The sequence below is a fragment of the Vigna umbellata genome, chromosome 4 (genome assembly GCF_029865625.1).
Source record: "Vigna umbellata cultivar VRB3 chromosome 4, Vumbellata_1.0, whole genome shotgun sequence".
NCBI classification, from domain to species: domain Eukaryota; kingdom Viridiplantae; phylum Streptophyta; class Magnoliopsida; order Fabales; family Fabaceae; genus Vigna; species Vigna umbellata.
Window position 1 is genome coordinate 33,061,167 of NC_142168.1, and position 20,779 is coordinate 33,081,945.

The window sequence follows — 20,779 nt, forward strand, 5'->3', positions numbered from 1 at the left end:
GAAACACTCAGAATTATACGATTCACTCAGGCGACCAGAAATAAAGGTTGGCACGCGAAAATAAATGAATGTGCTAAAGAGAAGGAAACTCACCGGCTCAGAACTACAAACCGATCGGTTTAAACGAAAGCTCTTGACGCCGAGAGTGTTCAAACGGTACTTGAGAGGTGACCAGAAGAAGAAAAAGTGAGATTTTCTTAGAGAAAAGGTGCAAATTTTAGAGAGAAGGAGGAGAAAACGTTTTTCAGAAATTTGGAGAAAAAGGAGAGCTTGCAGAGAAATGACACGACATTTGAAATTTTGTCTTAAGTACTGCCGTCACCCAAACCGAACTGCTACTCTCCTGCAGCCACCTGTTTTCCACTAACTAAAATGCTCACTCTCTCCTTGACACATGGATCCCTCTACTTGGGATTTTCAGTGAGTTTTTAACGGGTCTGACATTGTTACATTTAATCTTTTATAATTTGTATTACAGAATTTGAATTTTGCTTTGTATTATTAGAAAAGTTTTTTTTTCATAAAATAAATTTTACCTTTAATTAATACATGAATTCTATCGTGATTAATTGTTTATTTAAAAAATATATATATTTACGGAATAAAAGCTCTATACAGTGATTTGAAATCTGCACTCTATCTCATTTATATTATGTTATAATACACAACCTTCATCTTCATTCTTAGCTATCTTGCATCTTTATTTTATTATAATATTTAAAAAATAATAGTGAGTTTTTATTCTTGGCTAAAATAATTCTACAAGGAGCTAAAATGTTTTGTGTAATAAGTATATAGGTTTGAACTATATTTATACTTGTTTCATTTTTAAAATAAATTATAATGTACATGATAACATATGATCATCGATAATTCAATTTGAATAATATATCCGACAAGTATTTATATCCAATATTTTATTAATATTTATTTATGAAGTATCTTTTATATATATATATATATATATATATATATATATATATATATAAATAATAATACTTTTATAATAATAATATTTATAATTTTTTATTTTAACAACATTTAATAGATATGATTTTAATTTAGATAACAATCCTATATTTATTATATCTTTAAAACTTTTATATATTTTTCAAAACGTATGTATATATATATATATATATATATATATATATATATATATATCACGTATTTATTATTTTAAAATAAATATATATTCATATATTAGGATATAAGTTTAGTTGAAAAAGAGTAATACGTCAAATTTATAAATAATAAAAAAACTGTATTGTGGTATTTATATACATAAGTAATAAAACATAATAAACTATTTCTTTAAAAATTTATTTTGTAATAATAACACTCTCGTATAACATAAGTTTAACATTTTATACAAGTCATTTTAAAAATAAAAAATATATTCATAAATAGTAATAATTTTAATATAAAATACTAGTAGCAAACTTAAGCTGACTTGTTAAACCTTAAAAAACATTTTAAACATCTAAAACCTTATATTTTTAATCAAAAAGACTTTTTCAATTGGATATACTAATTTCGACCTCTGTAAACCAAATCATAAGTACAGAGTTTGACATATTTCAATCCCTAACTAAGAACACTCCTACAAGTAACCAGCATATAAATTTATTCTTCATAACTAGTCACAATGTGTATGATTAAAACATTAAATCAAATTAAAATAAAAAAACTGCAAAAGAATAGAAATATAAATAAAAAATCAATAAATTATCATTTAATGATAATGAAATCAACCTCTATGCTTCACATAAAAATGACTTGGATTTCAATTTGACCATTAGCCAAGTTGATCTTTTATTCCTGTCATTCCATATACAAATACATTTCATATGGAACTTCTTACCCATTAATCAATCACATGGTTCATTTTCATCCATTAGAAGATGAAGAAATTCTTGGTGCTCATGAAAATCGTCCCCACTCTCAAAGCATCCGAATGTACGCTAGGCAACCTCATCAGAAATATATTTCATCACGTTTTCAACTTTGAAACACCAATTTACTTTTAAAGATCCATCTCAAACAAACCAATTCCAGGATCTAACCAAATAAGAGTTGAATTTCAAAATCAAAATGATATTTAAGGCTTGTATTTATTTGTTGTCGGATTTAAGGGATGATTTTGCTGGCCGCAATGAAACTCCTTCAACTGCTGTCGTCTACCATATAATTGAAAGAAAGCCAATCAGCATAGACTTCTTTCTTTTAAAAAAACAGACCACTTTCAAACAAAAGGCGCCCTTGAAGCAGTACCTGAACTCGTCGAACAGTAATTATTAGACAAAAAATGTTGGACATTGTAATATAAAGAAATGTATGCAAGAAATACGAGGCTAGGGTGAAAAACTGAAAACTGTTTCAGTTGACAGACCACATACATGACTGATGAAAACCAACTTACCCAGACTAGTGTCGTTTCATTTCCTGAAATATATTTGTCACCCTTGGAGACAAACGTGGGAGGAATTTAAACAGCTGTATACAAAAATAAAAGTGTTGTGCATTAACAACTACAAATTGAAATAGGCAAAACTTCAATAGCTGTTCACAAAATAGAAATTTTCAGTTTTCTAGAAATATTATAGTTCAAAAATAAAAATTGATAAATGTTATTGTTCACAGGATTACAATTTACTAGAGATTTCATAAAAGCGGCAGTTGCAGGTCTAGGTGCCGCTAAATGATGGATAATTTCATATTAAAGTTGAAAGGTAAAGCCCAAAGAATATCCTAATATTTCTAATTCTAACAAAAACAAGTACATGAAATGAAAATGTAAATGATATCAGTATTATTTAGCAGTCACTAAATAGAGGAACGTACCCAAAGTTTCACGCATGCATCCATGACAACTGGGACCAGGCAGACAAAAATTGTTATAGTTGACTGATCAACTTCAAGCCCATAGTGCTCAACAATTATCTCTAGCAAAGTTTGCCAACCAGATTCAGAATGATACCTGCAGGCATCCCAATATCCAACAAAAGCAGTCAACAGCAACATGCTTAAAACCCAAAGCCCACCCTCCGGCAAAGAAAAAAGGGCATGGTATTCTTGTCTAGTAGAGGAAGAGGCAACAGTTATATATATATATATATATATATATATATATATATATATATATATATATATATATATATATATATATATATATATTTTATTTCTAGCTGATAGTGTCCCAAGAAAGAAGTAATAACCACTGATTGAAAGCCTTGGGTTTGGGAAATCCCCGAATCAGTACCACTAAAGTGCAGAGGTGTGAGGGACTAGACTTCCTTTGCCAGGCTTGCCTCTTAAATAAGTAGGAACTATTTGGAATGATTTGTAAATCAAAATCAAAATAAAAAAAAGGGTATCTAAATGTGTCTATGAATCTGTATATATGTTAGATATATTATTTATCTTATCTTTATCTTTTATCTTAAGTTAGTTTATTGTTATTTTGTATTTTGGACTTAGTCTATATTTCTTTTATTATGAATAAAGTATCCTATGTGTATATTCAATCTAAGAAAAATTCATTTCATACATAGTTTTTCACTATATTCAACAATATTTATATCTACATCCAAAATAAAAATGATTATTTTGGTGAGCTTCGATCACAGATACTTATGATTGAGTCATTGTCTAATATGAAAAGTATTTTTTGAGGTTTTACAACGAAAGGCAAAGGAGTGGCAGCACTGCTGTTAAAACCACAACTCAAAGTGTAAGACCACACAATTTTACGAGGTGAGACTATGCAACCAAGCTTCTCTTAAGTGTCTTTTCAACAGCTTAAACTAGATAGATTGAAAGTACTCTTAGAGGCTTGATAACGACTTCAAGCTCAGTCGGTTATTAATGGACTCTTCTGGCCAAGTAGAAAGCTCAACCATTAACACAATATTATATTTCTTAATACATACAGTTAGATGTTAAGATGTGTGTTTATGTTATTTGGGCTCAGCCTATTCTGTATTAAGGGCATTGGCCCATATCTTACAATATAAATAAATTACCCTATGTGTATGCTAAACACACAAGGGATATTTTCTCCCAATCTTCTCTATTTCTCACATGGTATCTAGAACACATGAATAGTTCCCGCCAACTCCACGGTCTCCGGTACCCATCACCGCCGTTGTCGCGGCAGTCGCCACCGCCACCGCCGCCGCTGTCGTCGCCGCCGCCGCCGTCGGAGTTCCAGAATCGATCGACGATCACACCATCGGAATTGTCTCGCCCAGGCGACCACCGTGGTACAAAGATTGCGGCGAACGGACCACCCACGCGCCTCCACGCGCCGCCGCAACAGTCACCGCTGCGCGTCGCCGAAGAGTTTCGCCGCCAATCAGAACCGCCGTGATCGCCTCCTCGCCCTCTTTCTGGATCTGTGGTTGTTGCGTCAATCGGAGCACTTTGGATTTTTAGGGTTTCTCCCTCTCCATGGCATCTTCCTCGTCTACAAACACCTCTGTTGGTGGCTCATCTTCTGATCCCTCAATATACACCAATTATGTGAAAGTACACTTGCCCATTGACAAGTTAGATGGCACAAATTATGCAACATGGGCATCCGACATCAAAATTTGGTTGAAGAGTCAGGGGTACTTAGATCACCTTACTCAAAATGTGACTACTCCTAACATAGATGACACTTCCCATTGGATGAAAATTGATGCTCAGTTATGCATTGTTATAAAGTCCACCATTCACTCCTCACTGAAACAAATGTTTCGATCATATGAAACATGTTCAGAAGTATGGGCACAACCGAAGTTGTTATACACAAATGATACTCAGCGTCTTTATGGTGTTTGTTAGGACCTGTTAACTGTTATTGGTCCACGCAATCCTGGTCCCATGACAGAATATTTGGGTAAAATTCATGCCCTTCTTCATGATTTTAATGATATATTACCTCCTGCTTCCACTCCTGCTGAAGAATTGGAACAACGGTCAAAGTTTTTCATGTTGTTGGCATTATACGGACTCTCTGATGATGTCTCTCATGTCCGTGATCAGATTTTGGGTTCTCCTGTCATACCCAACTTTACTTCTACTTCTTCTGCTCTTTTGCGTATACCAAGCAAACCCATCACTAAGACATCTCCTCGTACTGATGATTCCTCTATTATGGCTGCCCAACGTGATGATCGAAGTCGGTCTCGCAAGCCAAGTAAAGGACATCCAAAATGTGACCACTGTGGCAAGCTAGGCCACAAAATTGATAAATGTTATGTGCTTCATGGACGTCCTCCTCGACCTGTAGCAATGGCTAATTCTGATCCACCTCCCCGATCACCGTCTGCAGACCATCCTACTTCATCTAATACCGTAAAACAACCTGCAATCTTTAACGAATTTCTCAAATGGTATGAGGATCGTCAGCACTCTAGTTCCACTACAACTGCATCTGTTGCACGTACAGGTACACCTTTTGTTGGTCTGACTCACTCTCACTCCCTCGGACCTTGGGTCCTTGACTCAGGCGCCACCGATCATATCATTGGTAACAAGTCCTTGTTTTCTTCCTTGTCGTGTCTGGATAATTTACCCTTGGTAACAATGGCTGATGGGTCTAGAGTTTCATCTCATGGTGTTGGTACTGTTGATATTTTTCCATCCATCTCCATTGATCATGTACTTTATGTCCCTGGGTCTCCCTTCAATTTATTGTCCATTAGTCGTCTAACTCGTACTCTTAATTGTGTTATTTCATTTACTAAAGATTATGTTTGGTTGCAGGACCGGAGTTCGGAACACATGATTGGCACAGGATGTGAGTCTCGTGGCCTTTATCATCTCCGCTCTTCTCCACATGTTGGCGTAATCATGGAGTCACCATCCCTTCTTCATGCTCAGTTAGGTCATCCTAGTCTTGCCAAACTACAACAACTTGTCCCGAGGTTGTCAAAATTATCAAGTTTGTCGTGTGAGTCTTGTCAGTTAGGGAAGCATACTCGTAGTTCCTTTCCTAGTAGTGTCTCACAGCAGGCATCGTCCTCCTTTTCATTGGTTCATTCTGACATTTGGGGACCTAGTCGTGCTAAGTCCACTTCAGGTTTTCAGTATTTTGTTACCTTTATTGATGACTATTCCAGATGTACTTGGTTGTTTTTAATGAAGAATCGTTCTGAGTTGTTTTCTATTTTCCAATCTTTTTTTAATGAAATAAAAACACAGTTTGGGGTTTCTATTCGAAATTTACGCAGTGATAATGGCCGTGAATACCTTTCTCAACCATTTAAACATTTTATGGCTTCTCATGGCATTCTTCACCAAACCTCATATGCTTATACCCCTCAACAAAATGGGGTGGCTGAGCGCAAGAATAGACACCTTATTGAAACAACTCGTACCCTTCTCATTCATGGTCAAGTATCCTCATGTTTTTGGGGTGATGTTGTTCTCACGGCATGTTATCTTATCAACTGCATGCCATCTTCCGTTCTAGATAACAAAATCCCTCATTCTATCTTATTTCCTCAAGACTCTCTACATCCATTACCTCTTAGAGTTTTTGGGTCTACATGTTTTGTTCATGATTTTAGTCCTGGTCTTGATAAGTTATCTCCTAGGTCTCACAAATGTGTCTTCTTAGGATTTCCACGGTCACAAAAGGGCTATAAGTGTTTTTCCCCTTCCCTCAATCGTCATTTTATCTCTGCTGATGTCACTTTTGATGAATCTTCATTTTACTTTTCACATCTATCTTCTAGTTTTGTACCTCTCCCTGTTACTGTTGATATTCCTCTTATCTGTGATCCTCCTGGTGATGCTCCACCCATTTTGTCACCTCCTTCTTTAGACTCTCATTCACCACAGGATCGTCCTTCACCACCACCCCTTCAGGTTTATAGTCGCCGCAATTGTCTCCCTCATGACTCACTTCCAGTGCCGCCTCGTGTGTCTCCTCCGGCTCCAGCAAATGAGTCTGACTTGCCTATTGCCCTCCGTAAAGGTATACGCTCTACCCGTAACCCTTCCCCCATTATACTGTTCTTAGTTACCACAGATTATCTCCATCTTTTTACACTTGTCTCTCATCCATTTCTTCTGTGTCAATTCCTAAATCTGTGGGTGATGCCTTAACTTATACTGGCTGGCGTCAAGCTATGCTGGATGAATTAAGTGCTTTACAGAAGAGTGGAACTTGGGAGCTTGTCCAATTACCATCTGAAAAGTCTGTTGTTGGTTGTAGGTGGGTGTATGCTATCAAGGTTGGCCCTGATGGCACAATTGATCGTCTGAAAGCTCGACTGGTTGCCAAAGGCTACACACAGATTTTTGGTTTAGATTATGGTGATACTTTTTCTCTAGTGGCAAAAATGACCTCTGTTCGCCTATTCATTGCCATGGCTGCTCTTCGACAATGGCCTCTTTACCAACTTGATGTCAAAAATGTTTTCCTAAATGGTGATTTGCATGAAGAAATTTATATGGAGCAACCGCCTGCCTTTGTTGCTCAGGGGAGTCATCTGGATTGGTATGTCGTCTTCGCAAATCCTTATATGGCCTAAAACAGTCTCCTCGGGCCTGGGTTGGTAAATTCAGCTGTGTTGTTCAACAATTTGGCATGTCTCGCATTGAAGTCGATCATTCAGTGTTCTATCGCCACTCAAGTGCTGGATGTATCTACTTAATAGTGTATGTCGATAATATTGTTCTCACAGGAACCGACTATCTTGGCATCTCTCAGATGAAACAACACCTTTGTCATCATTTTCAAACCAAAGATCTTGGCAAACTCCGGTACTTTTTGGGTATTGAAGTAGCACAATCCAATGATGGTATTGTCATATCTCAGAGGAAGTATGCGTTAGACATCTTGGAGGAAACAGGGTTGATGAACTGTAAATCTGTTGAGACACCTATGGACCCTAACATCAAACTTCTACCAAATCAGGGGGAGCCTTTCTCAGATCCTGAACGGTACAGAAGATTAGTTGGTAAATTAAACTATCTTACTGTTACGCGTTCTGACATTTCCTTCGCAATTAGTGTGGTGAGTCAATTTCTAAACTCCCCATGTGAAGACCATTGGGATGCAGTTGTTCGCATACTGAAGTATATTAAAGGATCACCTGGAAAAGGTTTGCTATATGGCCCTAACAACGATACAAAAATCGTTTGCTATTCAGATGCTGATTGGGCTGGTTCCCCTTCTGATAGGAGGTCTACTTCTGGATATTGTGTCTCTATTGGTGACAACATGATATCTTGGAAAAGTAAGAAGCAAAGTGTTGTGGCAAGGTCCAGTGCAGAAGCAAAATATAGAGCTATGGCATCAGCTACTTGCGAGCTTGTGTGGCTTAAACAATTACTTAGTGAATTGAAATTTGGAGATGTCACTCACATGACACTTATATGTGATAATCAAGCTGCTCTCCATATTAGCTCTAACCCTGTCTTCCATGAGAAAACCAAGCACATTGAAGTTGATTATCACTTCATTCGAGAAAAAATCATGTCTGGAGATATCAAGACTAAGTTCGTTAACTTAAGCAACCAGTTGGCAGACATATTCACTAAGTCCTTACGAGGACCTAGAATTGATTATCTTTGTAACAAGCTTGGAACATATGATTTATATGCTCTAGCTTGAGGGGGAGTGCTAGATGTTAAGATGTGTGTTTCTGTTATTTGGGCTCAGCCTATTCTGTATTAAGGGCATTGGCCCATATCTTACAATATAAATAAATTACCCTATGTGTATGCTAAACACACAAGGATATTTTCTCCCAATCTTCTCTATTTATTGCACATACAAAATGTTTTTCTCTCTTGCTGATAGCTTAGCTACCTTTTCTAAAGGTATTATACTTCTTTTGAATGCATTGATACATGATGCATGTAATATCATGAGCAAATTAATAATTCATTAGAAACCAAGTTTCACTAAATGGAGGGCAATTGCGAGATGCAAAGGAAATTACCCTAAGAATATATCTGTGATCAGTATAATTAGAAAAGCCTTCCCGGTGTCTGAAATATTATTGATAATTTTATAACCTGTAAATTTGAGCAAGGCTACCTGCACAACAGGGGCAAAGAAATTTGTTAAAGATAGTTAATATGTATATTTCAGAGTGAAACACTATAAAATATTAGTAAAAAATATTAAAAATGCAAATGCCAAAATATAGCCCATTTCAACTGCTATGCTAAAGAAGCCTTCCAGTAGATATGAAGGCTATGCTCAAACCATATGCACCAAATAGGAGCACAAATTGCACTTTACTAAAATTAGGTCCAAGGAACTATGACAACTGTCAGAATATGTGAATTTATTGCACAATTAATATAGCAATTATGTGTAATCCTGCAATTATGTGTAATCCCTAAAATTAAGGGATTAGGATTAGTAATTATTGGGCAGATTTCCTTTTATTAAGATCAGGTATCATTGGGTAGATATCTCCTGATTTAGAGACTTTATTTCAGGAGATTTTTTACCTTAATTAAACAATAGTTTGTTTCTTTTTAAACACCTATGTATTGTTTCAAAAGCATGAATGAGAGAATAATTAATTCCAGCATCCTACTACTGTTTTCTACCATGGTATCAGAGCTCTAGGTTTTTCCTGGAGCCCTAGTCTTTGTTTTTTGTCTCACGGCCTTCATTGCCGTTCCTCAACTATTGCTAGCCTTCATTGCCATTCTCGTCCAAAAAAAAGGGCAGCCTTAATTGCGGCTGTTATTCTCTCCGCTGTGTTAACCTAACATCCGATTACAATGTCTGGTGCTACATCAAAGTCTCTAGTCCTTCACACAAAAATGGAGAACTCCAAGGTCTCCGAGCGTCATACAGGTTGGATGGAAAAAAATTTCTCAAATGGTCCCAATTTGTTAGAACCTATCTCAAGGGAAAAGGATGCCTGGTTCATCTCCTTGAAAATGGTCCAAGCATGGAGGATCCAACATTTGCAGCATGGGATGAAAAAGATTCCATGACTATGTTGGTTGTGGGACTCCATGGAAGCTACCATCAGCTACACTTGTATGTTTCTTAATACAGCTAAAGATATTTGGGACTCCATAAACCGCACATATTCTAAAGCCAATGATGCTGCCCAAGTATATGAAATCAAAATAAAAATTGCAGCCACAAAACAGGGAAGCAGAGGAATCACAGAATATGCGGCACTGTTGCAGAATCTATGGCAGGAACTTGATCACTACAGAGTTTTTGAAATGAAGTGTGCTGAGGATGCAATCCTCTTCAAGAATTTCATAGAGAAGGATCGTGTATATGATTTTCTTGCAGGACTAAATCCTGAATTTGACTAGGTTAGAGTGCAAATTCTAGGGAGAAAGGATACTCCTTCGCTAGAAGAAACCATCTCTATTGTTCGTGCAGAAGAAAGTCGGAGGAGTGTAATGCTTGAGTCTCAACCAGCAGATGGGTCTGCTCTACTTACCAAACCTGAACTGGTGCAGAAAGGAAATGAGCAAATTCCTAATTCTCTATGGAAAGGAAACAGAGATAATTTATGGTGCACCTATTGTTAGAAACCGAGACACACAAGGGAGAAATGTTGGAAATTGCATGGCAAACCTCGAGGAAAGGAGTGGGTGAATCGTGGAGGACAACAAAAGTCCCAAGTGCACATAACACAAACAGAGATTAAAGAATCTCCAGCAGTAGACAGTTTCAATATGGAAGAAATAAAGAAATTGAAGAAGCTATTGGGGAATATGGAGGAACCCTCTGGATCATGTTCTCTTGTTTTCTCAGGTAAAACTTCTTGTATGAATACCTCATATAATGTGAACTCTTGGATTGTGGATTCGGGGAGCTACAGATCATATGACACATTTATTCCACTTGTTTCATTCTTATACACCCTCACCAAGTAATAGAAAAATTATTGTTGCAAATGGGTCAGTAGCTACTTTTGCAGGATATGGTAATATCCAAGTAAACCCCGACCTTATGCTTAAAAACGTTCTCCATGTTCCCAAACTCTCAGCCAGTCTTCTCTCCATAAAGAAATTAACCTTTGATCTCAATTGTTCTGCAATGTTTTCTCCATCTCTGTGTTTTTCAGGAACAGGACTCGGGGAGGAGGATTGGACTTGCTAAAGAAAAAGATGGTGTTTACTACTTGGAAGTATCTCAAGAATCCCAAACCAACCAAGCAAAATCCCTTCACAGTATAACAAATAAGGATGAACTATGGTTGTATCACTATCGTCTAGGACATCCATCATTTAAGGTGCTATAGTTTATGTTTCCTCATTTGTATGAAAACTTAGATATCTCAAAACTTCATTGTGAAACTTGTGAGTTAGCGAAGCATACTCGTGCTTTTTTTCCCAATAGCAATAATAGAAGCTCTCAACCTTTTCAATTGATTCATAGTGATACATGGGGACCGTCTACAGTACCAAATATTTCTGGGGCCCGCTGGTTTGTAACATTTATTGATGATTGCACTAGGTTTACTTGGCTCTATTTGCTTAAACAAAAATCCGATGTCAGCACTATCATTCCCATATTTCACTCAATGATTAGAACTCAATTTGGAGTTAATATTAAGAGGTTTAGGACCGATAATGCTAGAGATTATTTCAACCAAACCATATCCTCGTATTTCCAATCTAATGGGATCATCCATGACTCTTCATGTGTTTATACCCCACAACAAAATGGAGTGGCAGAAAGGAAAAATGGGCATTTACTCATTATAAACTTGAATTCTGTGGTTATACCAAATAATATTACTGAAGCACTAGCAAAGAAAGAGTGGAGAGATGTTATGCAAGTGGAAATGACAGCATTAGAGAAGAATAACACTTGGAAAATTGTGGATAAACCCAAAGAAAAGAATATCGTTGACTGTAAGTGGATATTCACAGTAAAATATAATGTTAATGGGTCACTTGAACGATACAAAGCAAGAGTGGTGGCCAAAGGATACACTCAAGCATATGGAATAGACTATGAAGAGACGTTTGCACCAGTTGCTAAAATGAATACTCTAAGGATTCTTCTATCCTTAGCTGCTCATTTTGATTGGAAACTACTACAGTATGATGTTAAAAATGCCTTTCTTCATGGAGACCTAGAGGAAGAAATCTACATGAATATCCCACAGGGGGTTGAAGGAGATAGACAAAATAAGGTGTGCAAACTTAAGAAGGCACTATATGGACTGAAACAATCTCCTAGAGCATGGTTTGGGAGGTTCTCAAAAGTTATGAAGGGATTTGGCTACAAACAAAGCCAAGGAGACCACACGTTGTTCATAAAACATTCAGAAAAGGGGAAGGTAACAGTTATGTTGGTGTATGTGGATGATATTATAGTAACTGGGAATGATGAAAAAGAAAAGGAAAAATTGAAACAAAGACTAGTCCAAGAATTTGATCTCAAAGAGCTTGGAAAACTAAAATATTTTCTAGGAATTGAAGTAGCATACTCTACCCAAGGAATCTTTATATCCCAACAAAAATACATAATCGATTTGTTGGCTGAGACAAAGACTATTGGATGCAGACCTGCAACAACTCCAATGGACCCCAATCACAAACTGAGTAAATTTGGAGATGAACCAGAAGTAGAAAAAAGGATGTACCAAAGGTTGGTTGGAAAATTAATATATTTAGCGCATACCCGACCAGATATTGCCCATTCGGTAAGTGTAATAAGTCAGTTTATGCATGAACCAAAGGAGTCTCACCTTCAAGCTGCCTACAGGATTCTACATTACTTAAAAGACACTCCCGGAAAGGGAATCCTATTCAAGAAGAATGAAAAATTGAACCTTGAAGCCTACACCGACGCAGACTATGCAGGATCTCTAATTGATAGAAGATCGACTACTGGATATTGTACTTTCCTGGGTGGAAATTTAGTAACTTGGAGAAGTAAAAAACAGAATGTAGTGTCTAGATCATCAGTTGAATCAGAGTTCAGAGCACTTGCTCAAGGAATATGTGAATTATTATGGATAAAAATTATTCTGGATGATTTGAAAGTTGATTTGGAGGGTCCCATGAAACTGTACTGTGATAATAAATCAGCAATAGAAATTGCACATAATCCGGTTCAACATGACCGGACAAAACACGTTGAAATAGATAGACACTTCATCAAAGAACAAGTAGACGAAGGTCTATTATGCATGGCGTATGTCCCATCCAGGCAACAAGTAGCTGATGTGTTAACAAAAGGTCTCAATAGCCCTATCTTCCAAGATCTTATAAGCAAGCTGGGAATGACCAATATTTATTCCTCAACTTGAGGGGGGGCGTCAGAATATGTGAATTTATTGCACAATTAATATAGCAATTATGTGTAATCCCTAAAATTGAGGGATTAGGATTAGTAATTATTGGGCAGATTTCCTTTTATTAAGATCAGGTATTATTGGGTAGATCTCTCCTGATTTAGAGACTTTATTTCAGGAGATTTTTTACCTTAATTAGACAATAGTTTGTTTCGTTTTAAACACCTATGTATTGTTTCAAAAGCATGAATGAGAGAATAATTAATTCCAGCATCCTACTACTGTTTTACAACAACCAAATTCACAAAAAAGACTGAATAATGTATTCCGTAAAAAAAACAGCAAAAATAATGTGGGAATAGATTAGCAACCAATTCTGAACAATAATTACACATAAAACACAATAGAAGAGCATCACATGGCCTCTAAGCCTATTATATGTCATTAGCATTTATTGATACATGAACAAAAGTCCAAATGAATTACTTATCACATAGGAATGTTTGAATTTCGTAAGAGCTTATTAGGATGGAAATAAATTCTTCCTACTTTTATCCCCACACCTAATTGTAACCGTTGTCTTTCCCCCTAGATATTTGTCTATATACCTTTTTGTACAAAGTGTGGTTCTAGATGACAAACGTGGTCCCTAGTTTCTAACTGTGAATTCATAATACGTTAGTTCTAGTTGGACAAATTAATGGTTAGTGGCTAAATAAATGGTGATCAAGGAGAAAATGAACGAGTATCCTTGGGCCAAAGTTCATTCTTGCAGTAAATAGTGTATATCTTTATCTAAGAGAGATTAGGGTAATTCGGATCCGTGCATTTGTGGTCGTGTTTAAGTGTCATCTATAAATAATACTCTCTAATGTATAAGTTACACACACAAATTCTCTCCTATGGTTTCTCATATTCTTCTATCTCAACATGGAATCTAGAACCCAATGAGAAAACCCTAATTTCTGCTTATCCAATGCACTCATGTCCATCCATACCAAAATAATTTTTGGAAACCATGTTCTTTTCTGATTTCCTTCTTTACCATTGGGTTTTCTTTTTCCAATGTATCCTTCACCACTGTCAACCACTACTATTTTTGGGTGAGCAAGTTTTCAAGGGAACCACAACTATTTTTGTTTGCCTCAAGCTAATCTACTCATGACTGAAGTTTGTGGCTCCAAATGACACAGGAGGGACCTCTCAAGTGCCCAACACCACCATGCATGGCGTTACCTCCAACCTCTTCTGCAATTGGCACTTCAATCACCAACGTTGTCCCTACACATACTTCCATATTTTGGCCTTGCTTTGCCTTTTTTTTAACTTCCATTAAGCCACCTACCACTTTGTACAACCATATTTGTCTGTACTACTGTTGTTCAAGAATTTCAGTGTGAAGTTTTGAGATCACAACACAACAAATAAGAATTTTAACTTCGGGACTAATCTTATTGAACCAAAACACTCTTAAGGACTTTTTGTTTTCAAACTAGGAATCTTTTTGATTTTCAAAGAAAATAGGTGTAATCTCAACTATCAAATGAGTCCTTTAGTTATAATGAGGAATTTTAATAAGCATTAACGAATATATGAGGGCGAAACAATAAAATTTTCGAATGATTATATTCGGTAGTAACATAGCCAAACACAAACATGCATTGAAAGAAAAAAAAAACAAAAAAAGTCACATTAGAAATTATTATATTTCCGTAGTAACATAAAAAGAGTCATAGATAAGAAAAGGAGTTATTGAAAGGAGGAGTCATAGAAAATATAATGAAGATAAAGAAACATATTCTTCTATAGAACTGCAAAGCCATGAATGTGACAAAATTTGGTACACAAGAAGTGTGTAAGGGTTCATGACAAACTAAAATACTAGAAATATTTTCCTATTTATAGTACACTTAAAACTAAAGACACCTATTGTAGATATTGAAAGGTGTCTTCAGAGATCTCCCTTTTATTATGATTCTGCCACTTGCCCTGTGCCTTGTTTAGCTTTAAACTGCTTCTTATAGCAACAAACTGTCAACTTTTCATTTTTATTTTTTATTTGAAAACTTTTTTCCAATACCTATTGGAGCCTTTTAACCATTTTTATCAAAAACTATTTTTTCAAATTTCTAGAATCACTCTTCTATATGTCATTTTAAATTGAAAACTTAGTTTTCGCTAGACAACATAGACTCTCCTATGATGTCAAACAATAATCCTTCAAAGGACTCCAATATGCCCCTAAAACCGCCTTCTTGAGTCAATTGAAAGGATGCCGTTTTAAATTTGTGAATGATATACCTCTTCACAAATTGTTTAGCTTTAAACTGCTTCTTATAATAGAAACAAACTGTCAACTTTTCATTTTTATTTTTCATTTGAAAACTTCTTTTCAATACCTATTGAAACCTTTTAACATCATTCTTATAAAAAACTATTTTTTTTTAATTTCTAGCATCATTCTTCTGTTATATGTCAATTTTTTATAAAAAAATCTGTTTTCACTAGACAACATAGTCTCTCCTATGATGTCAACCAATAACTGAATAATCAAATGACTCCAATATGACCCCTAAAAATGCCTTCTTGAGTCAGTTGAAGTAGGCCGTTTTAAACTTGTGAATGACATACCTCTTCACAAACAAATTGTTTCAACCCTATTGACCAATTGAAAAGTTTCTTAGAGGCTCTCATGTTGACCAGATTTGAAACATGGTTGACTCATATGGCATATGTTCTAATTTGAGAGGCATGTTAGATAGCATCTATAACAACAAATTAGGGTTGGAGTTATGATAATTTTAGGTATTTAATTTATTCTAATGTATTTATGATTGGTCCTGTTGTACCTTAATATGTGATTATAAGTAAGACTTTTATGTGAACATACAAACTCAACATTCACTTTGTGACAGAGAACAAGTCTAATAAAACAATTAATGCATCAAAACATTTAACAGAAAGAAAATGGTGAACTTACTTTACTCTTATTGAAGTATAAAAGAATAAATAAAGAGATCCCGTAAACTGTATCTGACCATATGTTGGCAAATGCTCTGCGATTTTCCTGTCTCCGCTCTTCCCTCAACTCTAATCTGTTGGGGCAACAAATAGAATGGCAAAAAGGAGAAAGAGTATAAAACAATCAAAGGTCATCTTTAAATAATTACTCTTACTAAATCTAAATACCATGAAAACTAATCAACAAGTCCAGGACTATATTGATTCTCCTTTTGCTCAAAGCCTTCACCAGTTCATAAGTTCTTTATAAACAGAATTCAGGTAAAGAATGATGCAAAGATTTTTTAAGATTAGCGAGAGACATGTTAAACAACAGGCAGTTACAGTGCAGACTCTAGCATGATTGCTTTTGTGGACTTTGTTTTTAATTCAATATTCTTATAATACTCATTCTGAATACAGCTATAGTAATCAACACAAGAAAAAGGATGAGCACCATTCAAGACAATAAGGCAAAAGAAAGAGGGATCGATCTTACGCTTTATGTCTTAATTCCCACCAAACCTCATCATCAGAAAGAGGTGGAGATTTACCAATCTCGACCTCAAGCTCAAACCGTCCCCTCTCAGTTTTTAGTTCTTCAACTATTTCAAGTTTTTGATATCTTCTTACATCAAGCATTTGTGCTGCAAGTGGTACAGTCTTCACATATCTATCGATAGCAAAAGGTTTCTTTAATGGTTATGCAAACAGTGTCAATTCAAGAAGGTAAAACTAACACACACGTAAAGGATGAATAATCTGAAAAACTTTTACTCAATTACAAAGAAAGCAGAAGAAAATGATAAAATCATAGTTGTCTGTCTAAAATAAAACAGAATAATTCACAATGGCACCCCTTGAGATTTTCTCATATTACACTTACACATCCTGTTTTTTCCACCTTTACATTTGCCTCCCTCATCAGATGTAAGTGTAATAGTTTTTGAACTTAAGGGGATGTATATGAAATGTAAAAGGGCTGACAATGTATCGTTTTAAAACTAAGGGGAGATTTGTGTAGGATTTTTAAAAAGTCGGGGTATCAGTGTAATTCGAACAAGCCTTAAAGGGTGCCAATGCGATTTATTCTAAAGAAAAAACATGAGCTACATATAAAATCAGCAAAACCTCCATATAACCAATACTGGGCACTAAACAAAAATATCATAATACTTTTCCTTATCCACTTTTATCTTAACTATTGTCAGACAACTTCTGAAATTTTTAGCAGTGAGATGAATGCTCATTAATGATTTTATATATCTGACATTCCCTACCATCCATACAAGCGTCATTAAACATGAAATGTGGACAATCAATGAGTCCTCTAATATCTGTCCCAAATGTTAACTATGAAGAATCAGACCTGCTACCATTTGATCAGAGACTTTGATATCACGTGAAGGACAATGAACCTTCCCAGTAGGGACCCACAAATGGTTTTGTATCTCTAAAATTGATAGCAAAGCCTCTCTGAAACAGTGGCTGTGAGTTTGATCCTTGACCCCCTTCTTCATAATAAAGTTAAACTTCAGCACAAGGGAAAGTGGGTTCGTGCATACATTTCAAGCCCAAAAGGCCTCTCTAGTAGAAGGTCTAAATGGTCATGCTATAGATATAGAACCGTTATTGAGCATCTTCCCTTATAACTGAGACTATTGGGAGAATTGATCCCTGACACAACTAAGTTTGTCTAGTTGAGAACAAATAATAGTAGGATCAATACTACATTATGTGTTATGCTGCTAGTCAAAATGGTTTCCATTCAATACCACAATGTTTAAAAAGAAGGAATTATATTATGGCAAACCACTATCTTCTGAAGATCTATATTCTTTGGCACCGGATTATGATATTAGCCATATCTACTATATTGGCCTCTTCTTTTCTCAGACTGTATTTATGGGTTCCTACTTGGTAGCTGAACCAGTGACACATGATATTCCTGTGCACATTGAGTTTCCTCAGCATGGCCTTCGGCATCCTATTACATCTCAGATTAATCGCACTACTCCACTATTCTGTCTCATTCTGTGTACTAAAATATTAGCATTGCCCACTCGAGTTCTATATGACGGGCAACTCATTCGTAAAACATTGCCTTGTCCTCCAAACAGGCCATACTTCTACAGAACAGCATGCACAGATACACAGTCACAGGTTCATCTGTTTGTGCACAACTCTTGAAACATTAAGAAAAACAAGATAATATACAGTCAATAGAAAAACATTTCATATATTTAGAAGAAAAACATGATAAACAACACATACCTGTCTAAAAATGGCATAAGTATGTAGTCATGAACCAGAAAATCCATTGCCCAAGGTACAATAATCAACACTGCCAAAAATTTTGCCTGTAATAATAATTTTGGTACGTGGAATTGAATTACTAAATAGAGAATATATTAAGAGAGAACCAGAAAATCATTCATTTGGTATGACAATATTAGGAAGCTGGATAATGTCTGAAAAGGAGAATTGAAAATTTGACATCAATGATTTAAATGCTTCCAAAAATAGTTGAATATAAAGATCAAACACACAATGTATCAGTTCAAATCATGCCATTCCAACTTCAGTTGCAGCTGCTGGGCTTAAATCCGTGCTTTCCCCACCCTTCTTATACAAGGCTAAGCTATTAACTAAGTGAGGGTTTTGGTTGAGAAGAAAAATCAGACCACTTAAATGAAAAGCATTTCGTGAACATAAGGAAATGCACTAACCGAATTTGATGAGGCATACTGGAAAACACGATCTTCATAAAGCATGTCCTCATCTTCTCCTCCAAAAATCAAATACCTAGCGGACTCTACCAACCCCTTGTCGGCGGGAAGATCACCGGAATCATCTCGCACATTATCCCTATAATCCTTCATGCCCTGCTCCCAATCCGAAGAGGAAGTGTTACCCTCCCGACTAATCCCGTCCCCATCCAAAAGCCAGTCTTCCCATTTCCTATACTCTTGGTTCTTCCTATCTTCTTGGGCCTCTCTTAACTCCACAATTGCTTCAGCTCTTTGCTTCCATGCCTCAAACTTCTCGCCCTCTGATAACTCTTGTGTGCTCTCAGCCTCGCCCGCAGCCACGACCTCAGCCTCAGTATCCACCATATCCTCGTCCCTCAGACCAAGCCAATTCCCATCATCTTCGAAAAAGAATTTCTGCCACCAACTGCTCTTCCTTGAATGCCCACTATGCTTTTCCGCTTTTGAAATGAATCCATTAAGCCGCCTCGTTTTGCTGCCCAACTGAATCACAAAGTTGGATGAACCATGCGAGACGAAAGAGTTCAAAAGCAGTTTCTGATTAAAAAAGATTAAGCTGTCGCATAAAACGGTTGAAGAGCTCATGAAGAACATGAATATATGCCCACATTTTTCAGTTTCCCGAGTGAATGCAAAACATACTGGTTGGTAATGTTCTGCTTTAGCACAAACTCAGCCAAGCCAACCTCTCCAATTCATATTATCCTCATCTACTCTATTCTATATTCTCAATGTCAGGCCTTTTTGCCTTTCTTTATTTATTTATTTATCTAATTATACGACCTTACAAAAAGAGCGTTACCCCCAGCATAGTATTGGGCATGGCTATAGTTCTGCCACGTTCTATCCCATCTCTCTCTTCACTTCTTCCTTTAACCATTTACATGTAAAACATCATTTTCATAATAAAAATATCATATGATAAGAAATTAAAAAAAATGAAATATTCTAGTTATTCATTTCTTTTATAATTATTAATAATTATTAAATGATATCAGCAACAGATGAAAATTTGCTAAACACTTACTTTGTTTAGTTATATATGGGTAAGAGTCAAATGCCCACAAAATATTTTCTGTATAAATATTTGAACTCAAATATATTTTCTGATTTTTTAAAAAATTCTAGTATAGTATTAATAAAAGTAATAAGATGTAAATATAAAATTCTTTTTGGGGTTTATTTATTTAATCAATGTAACAAAATAAAAGATGAGTTAAAAAAAATAAAAGAAATAAAACAAAACAAATTTTCCTCTATTTTGAAAGTATGAAATTATCAATTAAAAAAGTTAAGAAGGAGACTTTCTAATATATTACCATATGAAACTTTGCAAATATGAAGGTAAAAAAATATTAAGATCTATCTAGAAACAACAAATATTATATTTCTAATTTCCTTATATATAAAAATCTTATACATACTAATAAATTTCCAGCATTTTAGTTGTTAGCATCAAGTTACAGCTACTGCTCAAGCCATTTCCAGGTCACTCCAGCATAAGGACAATGAGCAGGTCGATGGTTCTAATGAAACTCAAATGCAAAGAATGGAAAGTGCAAAGAGTGTGTGAATTGAGGGTTTGGGAAGGTGAATGTCTGGGTGAATGACTAGAAGGAGAGTGATTACAGTTCAAAAATGAAATGGAAAACGAGGTAAATTGGAAAAGAAATAGAGTATGTGGAAAGAGAGGGAATTGAGTTTAGAAAAAAAAAATAGAAAATTAGATTGAATAGGAATAAATAAATTTATTAAAAAAATATA

The 20,779-nt window shown here is 35.6% G+C and overlaps 1 protein-coding gene across 2 annotated transcripts; it reads right to left on the reverse strand.

Annotated features, from left to right (window-relative positions):
• Positions 1-1,707: 1,707 nt before the first annotated feature.
• On the reverse strand, positions 1,708-19,766 carry LOC124839346 (protein DAY-LENGTH-DEPENDENT DELAYED-GREENING 1, chloroplastic-like). 2 transcript variants are annotated; one of them, XM_088112122.1, is made up of 8 exons: positions 18,974-19,764; positions 18,519-18,604; positions 16,744-16,917; positions 16,225-16,339; positions 8,946-9,043; positions 2,845-2,980; positions 2,423-2,496; positions 1,708-2,274 (listed from the first exon to the last, which is right to left on the reverse strand). In XM_088112122.1, the coding sequence occupies exons 1-7, from the start codon at positions 19,607-19,609 to the stop codon at positions 2,428-2,430; spliced, it is 1,314 nt and encodes a 437-aa protein (XP_087968248.1). In that variant the 5' UTR covers positions 19,610-19,764; the 3' UTR covers positions 1,708-2,274; positions 2,423-2,427. The 2 variants fall into 2 exon arrangements, with proteins under 2 accessions (XP_087968248.1, XP_087968249.1); XM_088112123.1 differs by lacking the exon at positions 16,744-16,917 and having other exon boundaries at positions 18,974-19,766.
• Positions 19,767-20,779: the final 1,013 nt, after the last annotated feature.